The sequence below is a fragment of the Perognathus longimembris genome, chromosome 12 (assembly GCF_023159225.1).
Source record: "Perognathus longimembris pacificus isolate PPM17 chromosome 12, ASM2315922v1, whole genome shotgun sequence".
Taxonomy (NCBI): Eukaryota; Metazoa; Chordata; class Mammalia; order Rodentia; family Heteromyidae; genus Perognathus; species Perognathus longimembris.
In genome coordinates, this window is record NC_063172.1 from 30,638,498 (window position 1) to 30,649,877 (window position 11,380).

Below are 11,380 nucleotides of genomic sequence, written 5' to 3' on the forward strand. Positions count from 1 at the left end.
AACACATAAAAATGATAATACCTAAAAAGATAATGCTAATCACTTTGATTAGATTATTATACTAATATACATTCCATAATTAAGTATAAATGCATGACAGTTAAAAAATAAAAACTCCTATCATCTTTTTTTTGACTTATCTTCATGCAACCATATTATGCATATGCAACCATATTATGTTCTAGATCATTGTTTTAAGAGCTAAGTATAGGGCTGGGAATGTGGCTTAGTGATAGAGTGCTTGCCTAGCATGCATGAAGCCCTGGGTTTGATTTCTCAGTACCACAGAAACAGAAAAAACTGGAAGTGGTGGCTCAAGTGGTAGAGTGCTAGTCTTGAGCAAAAGCAGCTCAGAGACAGTGCCCAAGACCTGAGTTCAAGTCCCAAGACGAGCAAAAAAGAAACAACAAAAAACAAAAAAGGGGGGGGGAGACAAGGCAAACCAATGCAACAGCAATATTTACAAAACTATATGCTGTAATCCAACTGTACAACTCATGGGGAGGAGGGGGAAAGGAGGGAGAAGGTAACAAGTTTGGTAAGAAATGTACTCATGGGGTTAGATGTACCTCAGTGGCAAAGCGCTTGCCTAGCAAGTGCAATGTCCTGGGTTCAATCCCCAGTACAAAAAAAAAAAAAAAAAAGTACTCACTGCCTTATATATGAAACTAACCCCTCTGTACATCACTTTGACAATAAATAAATAAAAACCAAAAGCAACAAAAACTTTGTTGTCTGACTTTCAATAAGTCATTTAATCTCAAAAATCCTCTTCTGTGGAATTAGGAATAGTTGTCTTACCTATCATTTGAAGATTCTTAATCTTTTTAGAATTAACACTAGAGAAATAGTAGCTTCAAGTTAAGGAGAAGGCCTACGGATATAACTTCGGGGTAGACCACTTGCCTAGCACCAGTAAGGTTTGGGATGTATTCACACACATACCCACACATGAAAAACCCATGTGGCAAGTGATATAATTTAATACTATCAACAAAGCCACTACCTAGATATTAAAAAAAATCCAATTAAATTATGCCACTTTAGTCACTTCATTCAGCATTTAGTTTGACAAATAATAAGTAACAAAGCTTTTATATGTCAAGCATTGTTTGCCACTGGGTCACCATCTAGTCCAAGAATAGTCTAGAATACTCTGAGAAAAGCCCCTCCAAAAATAAACGGGAAAGTATACAAACTGCGATGAAGCCTAACAAGCCTTGGGATAGAAAATAGAAGAGGATGCCTATTTTAAATGGGGTGATAAGATCAGTAAAGGATTTTTTTTTTTTTGCCAGTCTTGGGTCTTGAACTCAGGGCCTGACCACTGTCCCTGGCTTCTTCTTGCTCAAGGACTCTGCCACTTGAGCCACAGCACCACTTCTGGCCATTTTCTATATATGAAGTGCTGAGGAATTGAACCCAGGGCTTCATGTATTATGAGGCAAGCACTCTTGCCACTAGGCCATATTCCCAGCCCCAGTAAAGGATCTTATAGGAATGTGATTTTTAAGGTGAGGTCAAAAAGCTGATAGGAATACTGGAAACTACTGTAGAAGCTTTAGTACTAGGTCATGTAAAGGCAATGGGACTGTGAAAGTATTTTTAAAGAACTGAGAGAACATTGTAGAAATCTGATACACTGGAGGTGTGTGTGTGTGTGCACACACGTGCATGCGCAGGTAGTGCTTAGCCAAGTGGCATCTAACAGACTGGTTTCCCCTAAACCTCCCCAGCGATCCTAGGAAAGACCATGGAGGGAAGCCTCCCTTACCTTGCCCTCCAACCTCCACAGCCCAACAAAACAAGTCTGAGTGGAAAAAAAAAATAGCAAATAAGAGGAAACTGACTCAAAATCAGCTTTGAAACAAAATCAGGTGCTGGGCCATACAGTTATGGTAAAGCTAAGAGATTTTTTTTTTTTTTTAATGCAAAAGCTATCGAAGTGTTGATTTTCTGCAGATGGTTGTTTGGGTTTTTTTTTTTTTCTTTTTTGGTACTGGGGATCTAACCCAGGACCTTGCATTTGCTAGGCAAGTGCTTTGCCACTGAGCTACATCCCAGCCCTGGTTATTTGTTTTTAAAGGCTCCTTAGCAGGTGGACATAGTGATTTGTCTCTAATCCCAGTTCCAAGACTGAAGCAGAGAGACAAAGAGATCTTGAAATGAAGGTCAGCCTGGGTCTCAAAAATAAAGCATAATAGCTTTCTCTCTTTCCCCACCACCTCTCTCTATATCTGTTTCCCCCACACCCACATACGATAAATCTGATATTTTTATCAGATGATAAATTTGCTGATGGATTAGATAGGAGGTGAGAAGGTTAAAACCAAGGATGATTCTGAAGACTTGGCTTGAATAACTAGCAAATGATAATTTACAGAGACAGGGAAGGCTAGGAGAAGACAGGAAACTAAGTTCTGTTTTGGAGATGTTAATTTTTGAAATAAACATGAGACTTCCAATTGGACAAAGTATACACTTAGACTCTGTTGATCTTAACTATTCAGATTCTACATTAACAATTTTGCCTACTTACTAACTGTAGCCCCACAATCAATATAGAAAGTACTTCTGCAGGTGTTTGAGGGTATGTAGTGTTGCGAAAAAATTAAAGGCATGTTCTCACCTGAGGCTCAAGATAACTTTCTGCCTTTATTTCAGTTTTAATAACTACAAACAAGCATGCCTTTTGAGATCTACTTTGAGCCACATATTTTGCATTTTTTGTCCGTGTGACTTCACTGTTTAAAATGGTGCCCAATCATTGTACTGAAGAGCTCTCTAATGTTCCTAAACGATTTCCAAGAAGGCAGCAATGTACCACATAGAGAAAATATGCATATTAGATAAGCTTCATTTGGCCTGAATTCCAGTACTATGAGTTTAAAATTAAATGGATTAATAATATTAAATAAAGTATATTTAAGGGATTGGGAATATGGCCTGGTGGTAGAGTGCTTCCCTCGTTTACATTAAGTCCTGGGTTCGATTCCTCAGCACCACATATATATAGAAAAGGCCAGAAGTGGCGCTGTGGCTCAAGTGGTAGAGTGCTAGCCTTGAGCAAAAAGAAGCCAGAAGACAGTGGTCAGGAATGGCCCCAGGAATGGCCAAAAAAAAACCAAAAAAGGTATATTTAAATGGAAACACCCATAAAACAAGGCCATGTATTAATTGGTTGCTGAAAATAATGTGACCAACGGTTTACAGAAACCCAAACTTGCATTTTCCCTAGGAGATATAGTCAATACTTACCAACTCAATGTTTACACTGACTTTACAGAACATAACTACTGTAAAGCAATGAAAATTAACTATACTGGTCTCTATCACTGTGTATATAGTATCACCTACATATATAACCACTAGCAATGTGCTCTATGCTGCCCATATAGAGATGTTTGAATATTTACTAAACGACCAATTTGATTTTTATAAATAGCAACTGTAGTTTCCACTAAACATGAAATATTATGCTAAATGTGACAAGGAACACATGTCTAACTATGGAGCAAGAGAAAGCTTTAAAGTAAAGGCAGCACTGAGCAGAGCCTCAAAGGATGGCTAAGTGTTTTTAAGAAGAAGCCACATAGAATGGTACATATCTCTACATGGGAACTGAAGACAGAAAGAATGTTAGTTCAAGGTTAAGCCTGGGCTACATACCAAGACCTTGTCTTAAAACACATGAACAGGGGCTGGGGATATGGCCTAGTGGCAAGTGCGCTTGCCTCGTATACATGAAGCCCTCAGTTCGATTCCCCAGCACCACATATACAGAAAATGGCCAGAAGTGGCGCTGCGGCTCAAGTGGCAGAGTGCTAGACTTGAGCAAAAAGAAGCCAGGGACAGTGCTCAGGCCCTGAGTCCAAGGCCCAGGACTGGCAAAACAAAACAAAACAAAACAAAACACATGAACAAAAACTGGTAGAAAAGGCCTTTTAAGAGACAATTCAAACAGAGACATAGAAATCTAGCTAACCAGAATTATTTCTTATCTTACTGGTGAGAGACAAACCAAGGTATATCATGAGAAAGTTTCAGTCCATTATCATTTATTTAACATGTGATGGGAAACTACTGAAAAGATGTAACTATGAGAGCCACATAGTTAGGTTTAGGCTTCAACAGGCATGCATGGGTAGAAAACGTTGGCAGAGACTAGAACCAGGAAAACCAGTTGGAGTATTTTGAGAATAGGTTATGCTAATGATAATAAAATCCCTAAAGTAGGACACGGTCATTAAAACTGAAACAAAAGTAGTGACTACAAATCCCTATCATTGGAACAATTTATTGAATAAAAAGGATGGACCTTACAAAATTATGGCCAAAAGAGGCACATAGCCATTTTCCACTTTAAAATTAAGAGGTAGTTCTTTTATTTATGTGGTGTGAAGAATAAACATAAGAGTACTAAATTATGTGTCCAGTACACTACTTTTTTGAGTGCTAAGCAGTGTGCAAGTTATCCAACAGGAAGCAAGATAAAATACTATATAAAGTCAGCCCCGTGCTGGTGGCTCACACCTGTAATCCTAACTACTCAGGAAGCTGAGATCTAAGGATTATAGTTTGAAGCCACCCTGGGCAGAAGAGTTCCTGTGAGACTCTTATCTCCAATAAACCACTCAAAAACCCAAAGTGGAGCACTAGCTTATATAGAAGAGCACTAGCCTTGAGCAAAGGAGTTCAGGGACAATGCCCAGGCCCTGAGTTCAAGCCCTATACTCAACATAAAACAAAACAAAAAAACCACCCCAAAGTTATTTAATTCAATGAGCTTAGAAATAGACAATTACACTATGGCAAGTATTTATGAAAAAATTGAAACTAACTTATAAATAACTAATATATAAACAAGTCTTTTTTTGATGCACATGGGTTTCCAGTTGAAATTCAAAGCCACAATGGTTAATAGGCGGGTTATCTGATATCTCAAAACCAACAAAATCATTACTTGGACTGAAAGTCAAGTAAAAAAAGTCTTACTACCTACTTAAAAGCCACATTGAACTATCATAGAACATACATATAAGGTAATGATTTTTTAAAAAATGCCAACAGTGAAAAGTGTCCCCCTCGCTCATAAAAGTGGAACATCTGCAATTCATATTCTGAAAGTCCTATAGCAAGATTTTATCATGAGATAAAAACTAAATTAATAAAACAATTTGAAAAAATGTTTATAATGGTTTATGTTTATGAGCTCAAAAAGCTAAATACATTTACTCTATTAGACTCTATTCGACTCTATTTACTAAAAAAATAAAAATAGAAACAAAATTTGAAAACAAAGGTTCCAAAAGTTGAAATACAAGAGAAAGCTAAAAATGATGGAATAAAAGTACAATTATGTTTAGCCAAAATGGGTCTGAAAATATATGGAATATTTTTATAGGAACTTCAGGTTACATCACTGAATCCACTTAAATAATAGAATGTGATAATGAACAAATGAATTAGTAGACGTACTATACTTAATATTTTCATTGTTTTAAAGATCCTTGTTTAGAAGCTCAAGTCAATTTGAATTCAAAATCCTCTTTCCTGTTCTTCTCAAGCCCTGGGATGATTTCAACAGTGTACCACCACAGTGGACTGTGGGTTTTTTAGGGCAGTAATACGAATTGATCTCAGGACCTGGTGCTTGTCAGGTATGCACTCTACAACTTGAGCCCCAAGTACTGAGGAGGCTCAGGTAGGAGGACCCCTTTAGGTCAGCCTGGACTAGCCAGACCATGTCTGAACAAAAGAAGCCAAGAGACCTTAAATATGGTCCTGGAGATTTTGAATTTTTAAGATCAGAGGAAGGCTGGGAAGCTACGAATTTTTACTATATTGTAAACATTCTGGAAGGGAGACTCCTGCAGTACTTTAACACATTTGAGATCTTTAATCTGCACACAAGATAAGCTAATAGATAAGGTTAAATGCTTTACTCAAGTTTAGAATTCCCCTTACCAGCCAGCCATGCAGACAGATTGTCTTCCTCCAACCCTCGGCCTTTGCTGTTTCTCAGGCTTCCCCCACTACTTTAATCTCCTACTCACTTTAAAAGCAAATGATGTGATTCGGCATTTTTTGTCCACCTGGGCCCCCAGGAGGATTGTATTGTTATATTTATATTTTTCCAGCAAAGTACTCCCTCAGTATCTCTGTGGAGATCTGTTGAAGGACTACCAAAAGTACAAGAATCTGCAGAGCCCAAATCCCTATATAATAAAATTATGTGTGGTTTGTAATACTCTTGAAGTGATCTTTTGAGTAATCATACTTAGTACAAAGTAAATGCTATAAAAAGTTATGCTGTATTGTTTAGTGGATAATCACAAGAAAAAAAGTACACAATTAGGATAGTCATAATTTTGTAAAGGTATAATTCTGATCCTTGGCTGAATCCGTGGATACAGAACCCACAAATAGGTAGGCTGATTGTATATATTTTCCCATAACTGGAATAAAAGGCTGTCTAGGGAGAAATTGAGCCTCTACTGTTGTATTTCCATCACACTGAAACTGACAATACTGTATTCCTTTTTCCTGCCTTCAGTTTATATAGCTAGTATATTGTTTTTCTCCAAGTAAATATGTAGCACGGTGGAAGGCATATAATGAGAACTAGACAAATGGCAGTTTATACTTAGCCCTAGAAAGCTGCATTTTAGTAACTGGGGGTCATGTCTCACAATCAAATGTGAAACCAATTCTGTGGGTCAAAACACAGAGAACAATTTTGTGTGAATGTGTTAGAAATAAAAATACATCTTTTCACCCAATTAACGGTCCTTATGCCATCCAGTCTGTATCCCGTTCTCTACCCCTCAAAACTTATATTAGGTTTATTCATTCATTTCCTCCTTGCTTAACTCAAATGAAAAGGAGGGTAAGTCCTAAATCTAATAGGTATTTTTCATAGTACAAGTGTACACCAGAGTCTGTTTCTTCTTCTGATGAGTCATTTGAATGTTATGATGTACTTCACATAGGCTCTTGGAGCACCTGTCCCTCGCCTCAAGTCCATCTGAAACTCTACACGTCCTAAATAGGGATTTGTAATTTTCACAACTTGCCATACCCACAAAGATTTTAAGATTAATGTCTGGGAGTCCTCCCCCATCTCCAAGATCACCTTCTTTACCTTGGAGCTGGATTCTATTATTTCCATTACTTTCCAGTAACTCTCGACAATGTCTACAGAAGTTCATATATGTTCTAACTTGATTAAATTTTCTGCTTTTCTACCTTAAAGGAATAGCACACTGACAATTCTTCACCATGCTCTAGGTTCCCTATCTTGTATCTTCTTAATCAGTAGGCAAAAAGCTGAATGTTCATCCAGGCCTAATACACTGTGACCTGTCATATCTCTAATATGGCCTTCTTTTTTTTATGGTTACCAACAACATTCTCATTTGTTTGGTGTGAAGCTCCACTTCCTGCACTAACTTTCCTAAGTCCCTTCAATGGAACTAAATCTCCCACTCTCCAAACCTCAATAACACTCTGTACATGCCTCTATTAGCACCAATGAGCCTATGGATATTACTATTATTTAGAAGGGGGTCTACACTTTGTCTCCTTGTTGATTCTAAGTCTTATGGGCATACCTTGCACCAACCACAAAACACACCAGAGTGTACTTCCATACAGTTAAGGCCTTGAAATTGGCTACTACATTGTACCCAAAAGATCATTTAATGAAGTTAATAGAAAAGTAGGTTAGAAGATGTTTCTAATTCTGCACTGAGAATCCTCCGCATTCTCAACAGTAAAGCCTCTTTAAAAATACCTGAAACACATCATGGGAAAACCATAGGAAAAGGCAATGCAAAATGTTTAGGTAGCCCGGGGCTGGTGGCTCACAGTGATCTAAGGATGGGTGAGAGAGGAGAAAGGGAGAACTCTGACCTAGAGAGTCTTAAGACTAACCAGCAAAAAGCCCTAAGCACGGTGGGGCTCAAGAGGTAGAGCTCCAGTCTTGAGTGGAAAAAGCCAAGTGAGGGCATGAGGCTCTGAGTTTAAGCCCAGTACGGGTACGGGAAGAAAAAGCGGAGGCTATGCCTCTTCATTTTCACACGTGCTGCTTGAAACCTCTCAATCTTCACCTTTCTGCCCTGTCATTCCTTTTGATTTTTTTTCTAGAAATCCAGCCCGTTCACAGAACTTGCTTTTAGCTCTTTTTTTATGGGGCCAAATAGCTCACAAGAATATTATGGTTCTAACTCCCTCTTGCCCAGTGCTGTTCCCGGTCTCTATTTGACCACATTCACTAGACCAAGAGTGGGCAACCATTTCCCGTTTCCAGTCCCAACTAAAATGGAAGCGCGTCTAGACATAGACACCTTTAATCCTCTCTAAGCCTGAGTTTTTAGGTCACCCTATTTTCTCCACTAGCCGTTGTCACAATGTGACTTGGGCAGAAATCTGTCTTTCAGGTGCAGTCTTCCCAGAACTTCCTAACACCACTCCAAGGTCCCATTACCCTCCCCTTACAACCTACCCCGTAGGCCAGAAGGAAGGTCAAGACTTGAAGTCTGGGTAACCCTCCTCCCCAGATCTTCTAACTTCCTTTCCTGGAAACTGGTCTTGCCCACTCGTCTGCCCTTACACTTCCTGAGTTTCTCCCATTCCCCAAGTAACGTGTCCGTCCATCACCGCCTCCACTTTTGGCAGATCTGCATCTCGCCTGTCGCCTCACACTGGATTCCCTACCAGGCGGAGACTCGGCCTCCTGGCTCCGGGGCATCCAGGCCGGACCCACCGCACCAGCCCCTCGCCCCTACTCACTTTGGGCTTTTCGGGAGGCTTCTTCCGGTTCTTCTTCTTCTGCTCCTCGCCCCTAAGATTCTTCAGTTGGGCTGGGTCATCCGCGGCCGGGGCCGGCGCGGCGGCCGCCTCCTCCCGCTTGCGGGGCGGGCTCCTCCGTTTCTTGCGGGCGCCGGCGCAAGCTGCGGCCCAGCCGTAGCCCAGCAGGACGAGCAGCAGCAGCCCGAGCGCGCCCGTGCCCACCAAGATCACCCAGCCTGGGTACCGCTTCGGCTCCAGTCCCAGGTCGAGGCCCAGTTCGGTGCGCAAGAAGCCGAGGCCGACCGAGAGCATCTCCCGCAGCCGGGCCGAGCCCTCTTCGGCCTGCTGGGCCAGCTCGTCCTGCCAGCTCCGTGCAGCCATCTTCCCTCCCCGTCAGAAGGACTCACGGGATGACGCCGGGGCGCGAAGACGCCGAGCACCAGGCGAGGGAGGCGGCGAGGGCCGGATCGCCTCAGGCCCAACGCATCGCGGCCGCCCCGCGCAGGAGCCGGGGATCGGCCGCTGCTGCTGCCGCCGCTGCCACGGGGAGGGCAGAGGAGGCTCCCGGGTTCCCCCCCACCGTCAGCCTCACGCCGCCGCCGCCGCCGCCGCCGCCGCTGCCGCCACCACCACCAGGAGGAGAGGTGGGAGAGAGAGGAGTGTCTCCAGTGGCGGCCGCTAAGCGGCGTCTCGGCGCCGGCGCCAGGCCCCGCTGGCCTCCCCCGGCGGAACAATGGCGGCTCGGGCCGCGATCCTCGCCGCGCGCGCGGGGGCGGAGGAGCGGCGGGGGGAGGGGGGAGGGGAAAGTGCGTAGTCACGTGAGCGCGTTGGGCGGGCCGTAAGTGTCACGTGGGCGGGGCCGGGGCGCAGCGCGAGGAGTTAGGTTGGCGTTTGCTGGTTCCGGCCTGAGGCAGACGCCGTGGCCGGGGAGCCTGTGACTCTACGGGCGGCGGGATGGCTTAAAGCGGGGCCAAGCCTCGCGGGGCCGCTGGGGGCGCGAGCTGGGAGACGTGGCGCTCGCTGGGAGCGCCGGGGTGGGGCTCTCGAGGAAAGGACGGGGGCGCTGGGTGAAGAGCCGGAAACCGGCTCGTGGGGTGATAGGTCGAGTCGCCCCCAAGCAGGTGTCGGGCGGTTTTCTGTGTGTGTGTAGATGGTGGGAGTGGGAGCGGCCTTTTCTCCCCGAAGGTCAGGGTCAGCTGGAGGCTGAAGCCCACTGGTTAATTCACAGACGTGGGATCCACCTTCCTGGCCCGACGGACCGAGGTGCGGTTCGGCGTCGCTCGGCCCATTCATTCCCTCCTGCTGTCGGCGGTTAGTCCCACATTTCAAAGTCGGGAAACTCGTGGGCGGCGCTATTATTGCCCTACTAATTTGTAGCTGTAATGGGAAATAATGAGAGGAAGCGCATTCGTTGGTATTTGCTTATAGAGGGATCTTCCTCGTGTTTCCTTTGAAAGCTTTTTCTGTGACGTCGCTAAACGAGTTAAAAAAAAAGAGGGAGAAATCTGCTTTGACCAACTGCGGAATGTAGCACTGGAAGGAAAAGAAGGGGCTTTTCAGATTTTAATGAAGATGATTGGGAGATGCTTTGGGGTTTTAGAGTTTCATTTTATAAGGAAACCTCCTGTCCTACACTAAATAATTAGCATGTAAGCAAGAGAACTAAGTACTAGCATCGAATACCAAAAATGAGCTAAGGAGAATTTTGACCTACTTTGCAGCAGTGTCATTGCGTGGGTGGGAGTTCTGTAAATAATAAAAACGAACTACCCCTGGTAAACTTTATGCAGGCTTATGACTAAAGACTAAATTGTAGAAGACTCAGAATTTGTTATTGGCATCTGTTTTAACTCTAAAAATAACAAATTCCATTCATATTTTAAAAATAAGATTTATAATCCTACCCGTTTTTGTTCCAGATATGCTTTTCCTAACAAGTTTGTCTGACCATTCTAAGTTAACATCTGTGGGTTTATGAATTTAACTATTGAAATAGCAGGGCCCTGGTGGTTTTCAGCCTGTAATCCTAGCTACTCAGAAGACTTGAGATGGGAGGATCACCATTCAAAGCCAGCCAGGGAAAGAAAGTCTGTGAGTGAGACTCATCTCCAATTAACCACTAGAAAACCGGAGTAGAGCAGTGGCTCAAAGTTATAGAACTCTAAGCTTGATGGAAAGAGCGCAAGGACAGTACCCAGGCCCTGAGTTCAATCTCCAAGACTAAAAAGAAAACAGAAAACAAGTAAACAACAACAAAAAACTGTTGCAATAATAAAGGCATATGCAAATCCTTTCAAGCAACAAGCTTCAATTTAGTACACTGACATAACCTTTTTGTTTTTGTTTTCTGTAACTCTTAAAAATGGAGGACCAATGTTTACTGTATTTGGCAATAACATATACTCATTGTATTTCCTTGTATGTGTATTTTACAAACAAAAATTAAGGCCATGCATTTATTGTTTTTCTACATACTGTTGTCAGCATTTGTATGTTGATAAAACTCATCTGATAAAGATCACCAAGAATAGAGTTGTAGTTCCACAAAGTTAGGTTTATTAATTTGCATCATGATGGACTTTAGGTA

At 42.6% G+C, this 11,380-nt stretch overlaps 1 protein-coding gene across 7 annotated transcripts in view; it reads right to left on the reverse strand.

Annotated features, from left to right (window-relative positions):
* Mtdh (metadherin) overlaps positions 1-9,535 on the reverse strand; it is a 62,307-nt gene extending 52,772 nt beyond the window's left edge. For 4 of the 7 annotated variants that reach the window (XM_048359298.1, XM_048359296.1, XM_048359295.1 and 1 more), the window contains exon 1: positions 8,794-9,534. In XM_048359298.1, the coding sequence (XP_048215255.1) occupies positions 8,794-9,174 (381 nt within the window). In that variant the 5' untranslated portion in view covers positions 9,175-9,534. Of the gene's footprint in view, positions 1-8,793 lie in introns of all 7 variants that reach the window. The other 3 variants (XM_048359294.1, XM_048359293.1, XM_048359291.1) reach the window with 1 other exon arrangement.
* Positions 9,536-11,380: the final 1,845 nt, after the last annotated feature.